The 13,247-nt window shown below is 54.2% G+C and overlaps 1 protein-coding gene across 2 annotated transcripts in view; it reads left to right on the top strand.

Moving 5' to 3' along the window:
- The window catches only part of LOC118017779 (regulator of G-protein signaling 3-like), a 70,262-nt gene that overhangs the window by 44,550 nt on the left and 12,465 nt on the right, over positions 1-13,247 (top strand). For both annotated transcript variants that reach the window (XM_035015996.1, XM_035015997.1), the window contains 3 exons: positions 413-496; positions 5,952-6,063; positions 12,242-12,285. In XM_035015996.1, the coding sequence (XP_034871887.1) occupies positions 413-496; positions 5,952-6,063; positions 12,242-12,285 (240 nt within the window). The remainder of the gene's footprint in view (positions 1-412; positions 497-5,951; positions 6,064-12,241; positions 12,286-13,247) is intronic.

The raw sequence follows: 13,247 nt of genomic DNA, 5'->3' as shown, positions 1-13,247 counted from the left end.
GCTCTCAGGATCTGGGGCCTGGCAGCAGGGACTTTCCCCGTGAGGCTGGAATGGGACAGATGGAGGAGAGTGGGGGCTGGGGGGCCCCCCGGAGCCCAGCGGAGTCGGGGAGCCTGGGGGAGGACTGTGAGTGCCTAAACGTGTGGTTGGACTTCCTGCCAGAGGCTGGCTCTTACAGTGGGGCTTGGTGGGGAAGGTGGCAGCGACAGTTCCGGCCAGGACAAGAGCATCTGTCTTTCTGTTTCCACCTGTGTGTGAGGGGGCGTGTGGGCTCTCAGGGGTGGGGGGGGGCGTGGTGCTGGAGGCTTCTTTCAGTCAGTCGAGAGGGTTCTCTGTGGCTGGCTCTGGCAAGCTGCCTCCCCCCACACCCCATCTCCACTGGGCCTCTCTGAACTGCCTGCGTTGTGTTCAGCCTTTAGATCTCTGTAACCCTGCCCGGACTCTCCTGTTGTCTGAGGAGCTGCGGCTATACGAGGGGAGGAACAAGGCTGTTGAGGTAAGGCTTACACGTGTGGCTTCACCGACATCCTCCAGGCCCCTAACTTTTCTCTTCCTCATGGTCTTAGAATTGTACAGTCTCAGGGTAGAAAAATCCTGAAGTCTTCCACCTCCATCCCCGTCCATCCCCCTCCTTACCAAATGGCTACCCATCTTGTTTTTGTACATTTCCAGTGATGGGGAGCTCACCACCTCTCAAAGCTGTTTAGTCCATCTTTGATGGTTAGAAAGTTTCCCCAGCCCCACAAGACATCGCATTGTTTATCCCAACTTCCTCTAAGGAGCAGGAGAGGTGGTAGTTTACCCTGGCTGTGATGAATGACTTCGTAGGTAAGAAGATTGGAGCTATTAGCCAAAGAGAATTTTTTTTTTTTTTAAAGATTTTATTTATTTATTTGAGAGATAGAATGAGAGACAGAGAGCACGAGAGGGAAGCGGGTCAGAGGGAGAAGCAGACCCCCCACCGAGCAGGGAGCCCGATGCGGGACTCGATCCCGGGACTCCAGGATCATGACCTGAGCCGAAGGCAGTCGCTTAACCAACTGAGCCACCCAGGCGCCCCTAGCCGAAGAGAATTTTTGAAGGAGCGTCAGTTACTCAGGTTTTCTGGGTCTGTATTTACCCAAATCCCAAATCCTCTTCTAAGGAGTAAGTCTGTGATTTCTTCTGGGCTCTCGCTCTGCCAGCAGAGGCCTGGGTGTGGAGATCACGCCGTTCTGCCTGGGAGCTGGCCTCTGTTCATCTCTAACTGGGGGAATTTCCCTCCCCCCACAATCCCCAGAGTTGGCTCGGGCCTGTGAAATCTACTTGGCACCAAAGTTGGAGCCCTGGGATCTGACTGGCCTATCTGGGGGCTTGCTGCTCATCAGGCCGGCCGTGGGGCTTGGCTGAGCTGAGTGGCAGCTTGTGGGTAGTGCAATGATCTGGTTTGTTCTCCTCTGAGCCAGTGGTAGTGTGTGTCTTTGAGGCAGCTGAGGTTAGCTGATCTCTAAGGGCCCGTTCAGCCTCAGCGTTCTGGGACCTTCTGTGTAATTGTGGCTAAGCAGGAGGCTGCTTTTGTTTTTTCTCGACAAGGGGACCAGAACTCGTGTGTTGCAAAGGAGCATTCTCTCTTTCTCCCCGGGGAGACCGCATGCTTATTTCTACCCCATGGGCATTGCTCACTACATTTCTGGACTTCCTCTTGAGGAGCTTTCTTAGGAACTTTGGCATATCTTCTGAGTTGCCTCTGAGAGAGTAAAACTTCATCTTGGTGGGGTGGTTTGAGTTTTAGGAACAAGAAGTCTCTTGGAGCTGGCCTTGATGAGTAAGTGTGTGATGGAGCTAAGTCAGGTGGCCAAGGGTCAGAAAGTGAGGTGTGGCTACAAATTCACAAGACCCAGAAGAAGGCAGAAATGGCAGCAATCCTGAAATACACACGTCTGCCTAAATTTGCTCTTTTGTTTGTCCTCTCACCATTAGGTGCTCAAACACCGAGCACTTGCTGTGTATTCTCACGGTGCATGCATTTTACATAGTAGATCTTAAATTAGCTCCTGCAGCATCCTCATGAGAGGCCCGGTTGTCCCCATTCTACAGATGAGGAAGCTGAGGCTCCAGTGAGATTAACTGGAACCCAAGGGCCTCAAGGCTCATTAGGGACAGAGCCAACTTTAGCAGTTGGATCTCTGGCTCAGCACTGCTTTCTCACGCTGCCTCTGGCATGTTTGTTGAAAAACAGACTGGCAAGCACAGACTGGAGCCATAGCCTGATTATATTTACAATCTGTCCAAAAAATCTTTGTTTAGTGGATCTTTGGAGTCTTAGAATTAAGATATCCCTTTTGAGGATTGAAGGAAGTGATTTGAAGACAAAGTAAATATATTTCTTTTTCTTTTTTCTTTTTTTTTTTTTAAGATTTTATTTATTCATTTGAGACACAGAGATACAGAGAGAGAGAGAAAGCATGAGCAGGGAGAGAGGCAGAGGGAGAGGGAGAAGCAGGCTCCTCGCTGAGCCAGGAGCCCGATGTGGGGCTCGATCCCAGGACCCTGGGATCATGACCTGAGCTGAAGGCAGACGCTGAACCATCTAAGCCACCCAGGTGCCCCAGTATATTTCTTTTTCATGAAATATGCTGGGAAGCCAGTACATGGATCTTGGTACCTTCAGGTCAAAAATATGAACCAATTCAAGAGGTACTTGGATAAGTTTGTAGGATTGCAGTATTGGTTGGGCCCTCTGAAGTCGTCCGTTCTGACTGCTTCTCTGTAACTTTCCAGCTGAAGGTTTTCCAGCCAGTTTTTGATCTGCAGAGGCAGCCCCTCCAGGCATAGGTTTTGTTACTTGGAGAGGGCTAAATTGTCGAAAGTTCTCCCTTACCTGTAACAGAAATCTTTATTCCTGGAATGTTCTCCCCTTGTTCTTCTTCCCATCTCTTCTCCGAGCATGCTCCAGTTGGCTAATGTCTGTGAGCTGATGCAGTCTCACACTGGGCTGCCCCACATCATACCCCCTCCCAGAAGTCACACACTTGAGTAACGTGCCCTGAGATCAAATCAGCATTATGGCGGAGCCTCGCTTACATGTTCGAACAATAGCTGTTGAGTATCTACCATGTAGCCAGGCCCTGCACTCAAGGTCACAGGGGAACTATGGGGCACAAGATAGACACACCCTTACTTTATGCACTGACTCACTGAGTTTACCATTAACTAAGGCACCAAGGTCTGCCTTTAGGCAAGATCTCCAGAGAAAGCTCAGTTAGGGCTACCTGGGAGAAGTGAACCTCCAAGTTGCAAGGATTTCCTAACCAAGCAAAACCCTTGAGCCTCTGGGAAAGCAGATGTATCCTTGGAGCAGGTGTGGGGAAGATACCTGGCGGCTCCCATGGCCTGTTGTGGAAGTCAGCAGGTAACTGGGCCTTGGAGATGGGCATCACTCCCCTGTGGACCGCTGCAGCTCCTTCTGGATGCTGGTGACAAGGGAAAGGGGCCCACCTGGCACGCTTGCCCCTCTGCCCTGCCTCCAGCTGTGTGCCATCTCTGTCCTTTCCCTGACCCGACCCTCGGGAAATTCTTCATTCATGCCTTAATCACTTCCTGTCTAGACCACATTCTCAGCTCTGGGAATTGGGGCCAGAGCAGTGGCCTGCAGCTTTTCTCACCTTGCCCATGGTCTTCCCTGGTTGCCATCCACCTAGCTCTCTTGGAGGCTGGGACATTTTTTGACATTTTACGTTCCTGACAGCCTGCCCCCAGCCGACCCTTCCCTGGCCAGCTTCCCTATGGGTCCGGAGGTGACCGCCAGATTTCTTCTGAGTGGGAAAGCCTGCAGGTTTGCTCAGAGAGTCAACCCCTCAGATCCTTCTCAGCTCTCAGATCATTTTCTTCCCCTCCCTTAGCTTTACTTTGGGTCTCCTTTGCTTTTCTGTTTTGGTCCCTGCTTGGATTCTTTCACATTCAGGGGCAGGACAGCTGTAGGCTTCTTGCTACCTCTCCATATTAGGGGAGCTTTGGGGTCAGCCAGACCTGGGCAATGTCCCTGGCTGTGTGGCCTTGGACAGGTCACTTAACCTCTCTGAGCTGCAGGGTCCCCATCTATAAATGAAGGCAATGATGTTATTTACAAGTAAGAATCCACTGAGCAGAAAGAAAGAACTTAACAGATGGGGACTTCTTTTAGGCTCTGTTGGGTCAGGACTGTGGTTTGGAAGGGGTCTGGAGAGAGTCACTGCCAGGATCCCTCCCAGCCCACGGTTCCGGAGCTCTTGTGTTTGGTCCCCCTTGGAGAAGCTAGGGCCCCTGAGAGCCTCCTGCTCCAGGACACCCCTATTATCCCTGTGGCCCAGCTTCCTTCCTTCAAACTTCTCTGCACTGTGCTCAAGGTGTCAAGGGGTCCTTTGAAAAATATGTATATATTTTTAATCACAAAACTAATAGACTCTCTTGTCATACAATGCAAATTAAACAGAAATATAGGAAGTGAAGTTCTGCTCCCCAGCGAAGAGTGTGGTATCTTAGACATTTAAAAAATGTACACATTTACAGTTTTATTTTACAAAATTGGATTATGTTGTAGGCATTTTTGCACATTGCACTCTTTGGCTTACATAGTGCAATGCGGGCACTCCGTGGGCAGATTTCTGCCCGCATTTCTGTCCACAGAACTTTACTTTATTCTTTTAATAGTTGCATAAAATTCTACCATATGAAGATAATTTATTTTATCCATCCTCTGTTGATGGACATCTGTGTTCTTTTCTTTTTTTATCACAAAGATGCTGTTGAGAACATCCTTACAGTTTCGTAGAGGTGGAGTTGTCAGGTCATCTTAACAGCTGGAGAGCTAAACGTCACCATGTTAACTTTTGAAACTTGAGCAACCATCCCGCACACACTCGCTGTGGCCTTTGGGGGTGCACGCCAAGCCCTCTGGCTGACTCTTCTTACCTCAGAAGGGATGAAGCGTCAGGTTTGACACCTCACAGGGAAGTTCACATAATTAATAACACTTTGTTTTCTTTGGAGAATCTAAAATTGGATTTCATTGCTTTTAACTAAAGGCCACTGCAGGATTTACAAAACAAAGAACAGTGTAATCTTTAGTGGCATTACGGGATCAAGTGGATTTTTTTTTAGCATGAAACTATGCTGAGCATGCCTGTTGGTTTACCTGTAATGTCTAAAAATAGCATTCTCCTTTTATTTTTGGAGTGGCTATATATATGCATAAAAGAGATACGAGTTCCATACATGTCTGTTTTGGAGCGGAAGTAACTGGCTTTTTCTCAGACCAATCTTGCATTAATGCAGTTAAAATTATCCTCGAGGAATGTGATAATAAGACCTCACACTGCACAGTGCTTCAGTTCACAGTCTACATGGGGTTCGTGAAAGAAGTCTGTGAGAGACCTGGGCAGGGATGCTCCCCGGTCCGTAGAGACGAGAAAACCAAAGCTGAGGGTTCGGGGACCCTAACCACGTGTTCGTGGCTCCCCAGTGGGAAGCGTCAGGACTTCTGACTCCAAGGGCAGTGCTCTTTCAGCCAGACGTTTAGAGGAGAATACAAGCAAATGGGCCAACATCCTGCAGCTTGAGGGTGGCGCCCAGCCAGCGGTGCTGGGCTGGAGATTCCAGGGGCGTGTAGTCAGGAAGATGGCCTGGCTGGGGTGGGCCGTGGAGAGGCCTGCAGGGGCCACCTGCCGTGGAAGGTGAGGGTCGGATTTTATCCTATCCCCCGGCCCCCCTTCCGCCCGCTGTGATCAAGAGTGGAGGCATAGAAAACTGTAGCGCAAAGGGGAGGTCCTGGTTGCAGATCGCTTCTCTGTCCTTGGCGGAGGCCACACTGAGAGTCTGACCCTCGCTCTGCCCGACATGACGAGGACGCCTTACCTGGACCTCCCAGGGAGGTTGTGGCTCCTGGGCTCTGGGCCAGCAGAGCAGCTGGTTCAGCATGCTCTGTCGTGATGCAGGTGACGCTCTTTGCCTACTCGGACCTGCTGCTCTTCACCAAGGAGGATGAGCCGGGCCGCTGCAACGTCCTGAGGAACCCCCTCTACCTCCAGAGTGTGAAGCTACAGGAAGGTAAGCGTGTGCCCCAGAGGTGCCCTGGACTCCCGCCTGCTTGCCCCGAGGCCCACATCTGTGCTGCCCGGTTTGGATTCTGCCCCTCCGGCGGCCGGGCTGCCAGCCATCAGTGGGGCATCTGAGCATGTGTGCTCGGGTCAAGTCCAGCCTCCCAGGGGCCGCAGGGCTCTCGGGCACGGGCATTCTGTGCTAGGCTGTATGCCCTGAGCGTTACTGGGATGTTTCTGTTCCAGACCCGTTTCAGGGAGGCGGTGGAGTGGAGCGGGAAGAGCTTTGGGCTCCGAGCGACACGTGTTTCGATCTTGGCCCTGCCCCTCACCACCTGTGATCTTGGGCACATCCTACTCAACTGCTTTGAGCCTGTTGGCTCACGTGTGAGTGGGGCTCCCGATAGGTGGTGTACAGATTCAGTAAGGTCGTATGCAGAGGGCCCGGCCCACACCGGGTGCCCCGCGCCAGCCGGCTGCCGGCCCTCTCACCGCACATACCCTGGGCCCGAGCGCGCTGCTCCTGGCCCTCCCGGCTGTACCGCGGAGCTGGGGTGTGGCGGAGCCTGAAGCCAGTGTCTCCCGCAAACTTTCCACGGTGCCTCCGCCACTGGGGAACGGGAAGCCAGCTGGGAGTATCTGCTGAGCGGTTTGGTTTGGCGCCTGAAGTCTCTGCTGAACGGGCTTGATTTCCTCTCCCAGATTATGAAAACAACAACAGATCTGTTTGAGCATGGGCGACAGGGGCAGAGAGGAAAATATTACCCGGCGAAAGAATTCTGTTTTGACGGGTTTTGCTCCAGGAAAACTTCCTGCCTGTTTGCAGACCCGTCCTGTGTTCCTGTGTGTTGGGCGCCCCCGCCGTGCTCCCTCCTTAGAAACCCAGGGAGTGTGAGAACCTCCACTCTGGCTGCCCCACAGGGAGTCACTTACAACGTCTCCTTCTCTGCCTCGAACTTTCTCCTGCCCACCGACCAGGGTGGCCCCTGAGGGGAAAAAGCAAGTCACCTGTCTGGGGGCCGGCCCCTCCCTCGGGGTGGCGGGGAGCAGCCCCTCTGAGCAGATTCAGCTCTGACCCTGGCTCCCCGGTGCCCACAGGAGGGGGCAGGTGAGAGCTACAGCGGACTCTGCCCTGGGCTTCCCTGCCCCTCCCGGTTTCCCTCAGAACCAGCTTCCCCTGCAGCCCCGTTCTCCTCTCCCTGCCACCCCCCGCACACCTACTCACACACACACTCACACTGTGTAGTCCCTTCCTCTCTGGGCCTGCCCACCCCAGCTTAGACACTCGGGACCCAGGCAGGGGTGGGGTGATCGGTAATATGTGTTGACTGATTATAGGAACCGAACCCTTACTCAGTTGTGCTCATCACGTTCATCACTCAGGTCTGGGGCCACAAGCCCAGAACCCTCATCTGCTCAGCCTCCTGCTAGAAGGAGGGAGGACAGAGAAGAGGGGCTCAAACTGGCTGTGCTTTGCAGAGGGGCTTGGGGTGGGAGAGAAGAGGACAGTGGAAGAGCTGAGGGTAGTAGCTGGGAGTTTGGGGTCCGGGCATGGAGAGCCAGTGTGACTTTAGCTGGCCCTCTCCATTATCTGGGCTCTGGTGTCTCAGACTGTGAAAGACAGGTTGGGCCAGCCCTTCATGTTCTTTCCCAACCCTAACATCCCCACACGGAGCCTGAGGGTCGTGAGATGCGGGACAGTGCCCAAATGTCCTACCTCTACTCCTTGGGGTGGGGTGGGGGGCTCGGCCGGGAACTGCTTGGATCTTCCCCTCCTGGAGCCCTCAGACCCAAGCCTTGAAGTTAGAGTCAGTGTGAGCTCCGTCTTCCATTGGGTGGCGGCTGGTCAGAGTGGCTGGTGTGGGGTCTGAGGTGTTGCAGAGAAACCTTCCAGATGCTGAGCTCATGTGAGCAACAGCCTTGTGCAGGCATGGCTTCCTGAGCTGGAGACCACATCCTCTCCCTGCAGAGGGTGGCCAAGGCCAGCACTCCTCAGGAGAGATGACCACGGCCATCCGAGCCTACGGGGTTGGCTTGAGTGTGAGGGTTGTGTATGCAAGTATGCACGTATCCTGGACTTGCTGGGACGGTTTGGTGCAGATGGTTTGGTGCAGATGCGTTGTCTTGCCCTTCCCCGGCAGTGTCAGCCAGCAAACTGAACATGGCTCCCCAGGGACGTGGCTCAGTGACACTAAGCACTCAGGTGCATGTCCCATCCTTTAGGTTTTCCTCCAGGCATCAGTAGGGCCCCTGCTTCCTCCCCTGCCTCCGCTCCCCTGAGACAGGCTTGTGGGTCCTGGGGTTTGCAGAAGTCCCATGTCCCCTTCTCCTGTAGTCGGGAGTTGGAACTGTGGGACCCAGTGTCCTGGGTCCTGGTGCTCAGCTTCCGGCCCGTCTCCCTGGCACCCCCAGACACCTGCCGCAGCAGCGAGGGCCCTAGTGAGGCTTTTAAGAGATCCATGTGGGGCCTCAACTGAAGCTTCTCTTGGCAGAATGGGCTCTGATGAGTGTTGCTCATGCCTCTCAGGTGTGTCCTTTTCAAGTCAGCATGTTTGGAAAGTTCCGTTTGGGGCAGAGAAGATGGGAACGAGGAGCACACGCGGCCTTTCCTGTGGGCTGGGGCTGGTGAGGGCTTTTCTCCCAGCAGGGGAGAATCTACCTCACCCGGGGACTGATGACTCCCGTGTGTGACTTGCCTGAATGGAGCTTAGCTCTCTGGCCAAGCGTCCTCCGGGGCCTTACATGAGGCACAGAACATTGTGGGTGCCCAGTGAATGTTGGTTGGCTGAATGAATGCATGACCGACTAGGAGACTAGAAGCACTGACCAGCTTGGGGGCTGGAAGCACCCTTCTCCACAGCTCCCAGCTGGTGGTGGCCACATAAACCTTGCTGGCCCTCCTCCTGCCCGGCATCCCCCCAGCTTCAGCAGGTCTGAATGGCAGCGTAATGGGAACAGGCGGAGAGCTCACGCTAACAATTGGGACATCTCCGGTCGTCCGGGGCCCATTGTGGCCTCTTCCTGTCTCTGCCGCCCACTGGCTGTGCTGGTCTTTGTGTTTCTCCCTCCCAGGCGGCCAGCATCCCGCCCACAGGGTGTCTTCCTGGCCTGCTCTGGTCTCTCAGGATGGCCTGGAAATGTCCAGCTGATTCTTGGGCTCTCCATCCACCCCGGGGAGCCAGGTGCCCAGTCTTGGAAACTCAGCGGCTTAGGTCCCAGCTGCTGTAATGCTTGGACTTAAATTTTGTCAGTTGACATTTGCTGAGTACATCCTTAGAGCCCACCTGAACGCTTGCTGCCAGGGCGATAGCAGGGGGAGAGACACGTTCCCACCTCTAGAGTGGGAGTGCCAAGTCTGGTGGCATGCAGATTCAGAAACCGGGGGGGGGGGGGCAGAAATGGGACCCAGTGGTCAGAACACGGGCTTTAGAGGTAGCCATCCTGGGTTCAAATCTCAGCGCTGCCCCTCACTCACGGCATGCCTGTACAAGTTGTTTTTTCTCCCAGGGTCTCAGTTTCTACAACTGGAAAACGGGAACAACACGTCCCCTGGCTTGTCACACAGCGTAGGGAGGGCTTGGCCAATGGCTGAGTTTGGGACCTCAGGCCAGGCTGGAGAGGGCTCTGGGAGCATGACAGAGGGGTCAGACTTGGGTGGGGAAGCCATCTCTGGGCCTCTGGGACTCTCTCTGCACAGCCCACAGCCCTTGGTAGGAAGCAGGGTTCACCCAGGAGCTGGTGACTTGGTGTGGAATTTCAAAATGGTGAAGGCAGTTGTAGTGTGGGATGGAAAACCCAAATGTGTGCTGCTTCCATGTCCCTTTTTACTCACCCCCCTGTTTCCACACTCTGGAAAGCCCAGAGCCCAGTCTAATGTCCCAGAAGGGTTTCTGAGGGGGTGAGGTTGCTCGCCTGGGTCAGCCACCTTGCAGCCCGTTGTTCAGCAGCCGTGGCTCCTTCCTGGCACCCTGGGCTCCCGAGGCTTGCTGTCCCTTTATGAGGCTCTGAGCCATGCTGAGCACTGCCCCCGTTCCGTCCTTCTCTCAAAGTACTGCCAGCACAAGGCCGTGATGTGGAGCAGATTTGGGGGCGGGGGTTAGGGTTAATGTGGGAGGGTGGTGGCAGGGGTGTCACAGCCCAGGAAAGTTGTCAAGCAATCGTCAACTACCCCGTGCCATCGGGAATATGTCATAGGCTGAGTTTCCCCCAACCTCTGCCTCCTGTCTCCCTGAGGCTTCCCTCTCCTTGGCTTTCCCCTCCCTTCTAGAGCCTTCTTTTCTCTCACTGCCAGCTTCTAAAACCCACATTTCTGTTATTTTCTTACATAGATCTTTTTGTTTCTCCCTTGGCACTAAGATCTGCTTCTGGAAAGTCAAGGAGACATCCAGTATGTTTTCTTAAACAAAAGAAACCACCTCCCCTTGTCTCCACCCTCAGCAAGGCAGGGAGTTGGCAGAAGCTTCCAAACGAGAGGTTTCTCAAACATGATGGACTTCTTAGGTGGGACCCTCTCCCTCCCAACCCTCCTGTAGGTGGGGAGAAGTAGAAGGATTTCTTCTAAGTCCAGAGTGAACCCCCCCACTTACTATTGGCCTGTTTTTCTCTGGATCTTGCTGGCACCCCTGGCCCTCGTTTTGCGCAGGGAACTGCCCACATGCTTGCTTCGGGGCTGGCCTTCACCCACATGAGGGCCTTCACTCACCACTTTTCTTAGGAATTGGCTTGACCCATTGTCTCTGTTACTTTGTCACCTTTACTTTGCGACGCATTTTGGTTTATTGGACAATTTCTTTGATTCAAATGTGTGTTGCGCCCCAGTTTCCTCACATGAATCAGGGATGATAATAGCCGCTGCGTCCTAGGGGTTGTTTTGGAAGGGTTGAGCTTATACACAGCCAGCATGTGGCACAGTGTGTGTGTGGTTTTTCTACAGGTGGTGTGGTGGTTTCTCTTGGAAAGGACTGGTAACCTGCCCAGTGAGGTCAACTGCTTGAAATTCAGGAAATTACGAACCATCCCTGGTCTGTGCCCAGAAGAATGAGGCCCAGTGGGGAGGGATGCCAGGTTCTGAGGAGCAGCCCTTGATGGTCAGGGAAGGGGCAGGGCTTCTTCCGCATGCTTGCTGGTCCTCGAACCACACCTTGTGCTTTTGCACTTCCCTGCCTTTCCCTGTGCTGTTCCCACCTCCTGGAAGTGTCCTTTCTTCCCATCTTGCGTTTATGTTCAAAATGATCCTCCTGCAAGAAGCCTTCCCCAGCATCCAGGGGTCATGTCTCGGTCTTGGTCTTTCTGAAGCAGTCTGACCACATACAGCTTCTGTAGCTATTCCGCCTTCACTCCTCTGCTGGAGGAGCAGGGAGCCTGACGCTCCCTCCCAGCCGCCTCCCCAGCGGAGAGGTGGAGAATGGGTGAATTTGGGATTCGAGACCAGGGCCCTAGGAAGACACACCAAGGGGCTGGGCCCCGGGCTGGGAAGCCATCTGTGGGCACCATCCAGCCCATGACTGGGGATCTCGCTGCATAGCCCACACCTTCCTAGGTCCATCCAGCAAGTAAGCGGCTCCTTGTTGAACTTCAAAATGGCGAGGGGCGCCTGGGTGGCTCAGATGGTTAAGCGTCTGCCTTCGGCTCAGGTCATGATCCCAGGGTCCTGGGATCGAGTCCCGCATCGGGCTCCCTGCTCTGCGGGGAGCCTGCTTCTCTCTCTCTCTCTCTCTGTCTCTCATGAATAAATAAATAAAATCTTAAAAAAAAAAAAAAATGGCGAAGGCAGTTGGGAGCATTTAAAGGAAAACCCAGACGTGTGCTATCTCTGTGTCCTTCCGTGTCCCTCATGTCAGGGAGCATGGAAAGATGGAGGCCTTTTGAGATGGACGACAGCTCCCTGCCCCTGGCTGTTTGATGCCCAGAGGTGCTCCTGGCTACCTGTCATGGGGGTGGGACCATAGCATTCCTTGGGTGACGCTGACCTGTGGGCCAAGGCCTTGTGGCTGTGTCTCCATCTGCTTAGTTACTAAGTGGGCTTTCCTCCAGAGATTTCCCTGTCCCCTGTGCCTGCCTCTTTCTTCCTCTTTTTCCAAGAGGTACCACATACGGGCTTCTGGGTGAGGCAGTTGGCGGTGCTGGGGCAAGCTGCTTAGACTCTGGAGCCGACTCTAACACAAGTCTTACTTTTTGTTCCCTCCAAGGTTCTTCAGAAGACCTGAAATTCTGTGTGCTGTATCTAGCAGAGGTGAGTCCTTGCCTCTGGATCTGAGGAGAGAGCTCTGTGGCCTGGTGCTAGTGGGAAGACATTGATCCTGGTCTAGTCCAGGGCTCTGGGGCCAGGCTCATACCGTGGTCCTGGGCAGGGCTCCTGCCCTGTGGAATGGGGACAGCGGTCCCCGCCTCAGTGCCTCTCACCTCTGTGTGGAGGAGCAGTGGACACAGAAGTGCCTAGAAGGGGGGTGCCTGAATGGCTCAGTCAGTGAAGTGTCTGCCTTTGGCTCAAGTCATGATTCTGGGGTCCTGGGATTGAGTCCCACATTGGGCTCCCCGCTCAGCGGCTGCCTCCAGTGGCGACCCGAGGGCCAGGAAGGCATCGGATGTCTTCCCCCGTGTGGGCACACCTCCACCAGGCCCAGGAAGCAGCTGTTAGAGGCCCTGCAGAGCCAGTGGGGATTCAGTTCCACAGCGCCCAGCAAACAGCCTAGCAGCTGTGAACTGGCAGGGCCTGAGATGAAGCTCCAGGTTCTTTAATGCCAGGAGAGCTTCCGGCCGGGCTGGTTTGTTTGGCCCAGAGAAAAGCACTTCTGCTTATTGGCTTCCAGGGAGCTGTGACCTCCCCACTCTCCAAAGATTGCTGAAGGGATATTGATCCAGGGCCTTTATTTCAGTTATAAGTGCCAGGAGTTCTGACCCAAAGGGGCTGGGAGATGGGAGCTCACAGGCAGCCAGAGGCCTCTCTTTTCTCCTAAGAGGCTGTGGGGAGAGGCACGTCTGTAACGGGAAGCCAGGGTGCCTGCTTGCTCTGTAGCCCCACAGAGGCTCCACACGATGGTCTGGGATCCCATGGGAACCCCAAACTCACATCTTCATGGGACCTTCTTTTTTTTTTTTAAAGATTTTATTTATTTATTCGACAGAGAGAGACACAGTGAGAGAGGGGACACAAGCAGGGGGAGTGGGAGAGGGAGAACCGGACTCCCCGCTGAG

Source organism: Mirounga leonina, unplaced genomic scaffold, assembly GCF_011800145.1.
Source record: "Mirounga leonina isolate KUSES-001 unplaced genomic scaffold, KU_Mleo_1.0 Mir_170, whole genome shotgun sequence".
NCBI classification, from domain to species: domain Eukaryota; kingdom Metazoa; phylum Chordata; class Mammalia; order Carnivora; family Phocidae; genus Mirounga; species Mirounga leonina.
Note: the sequence above shows the minus strand (reverse complement) of the source record. Positions and strands in the feature narration are given on the sequence as shown.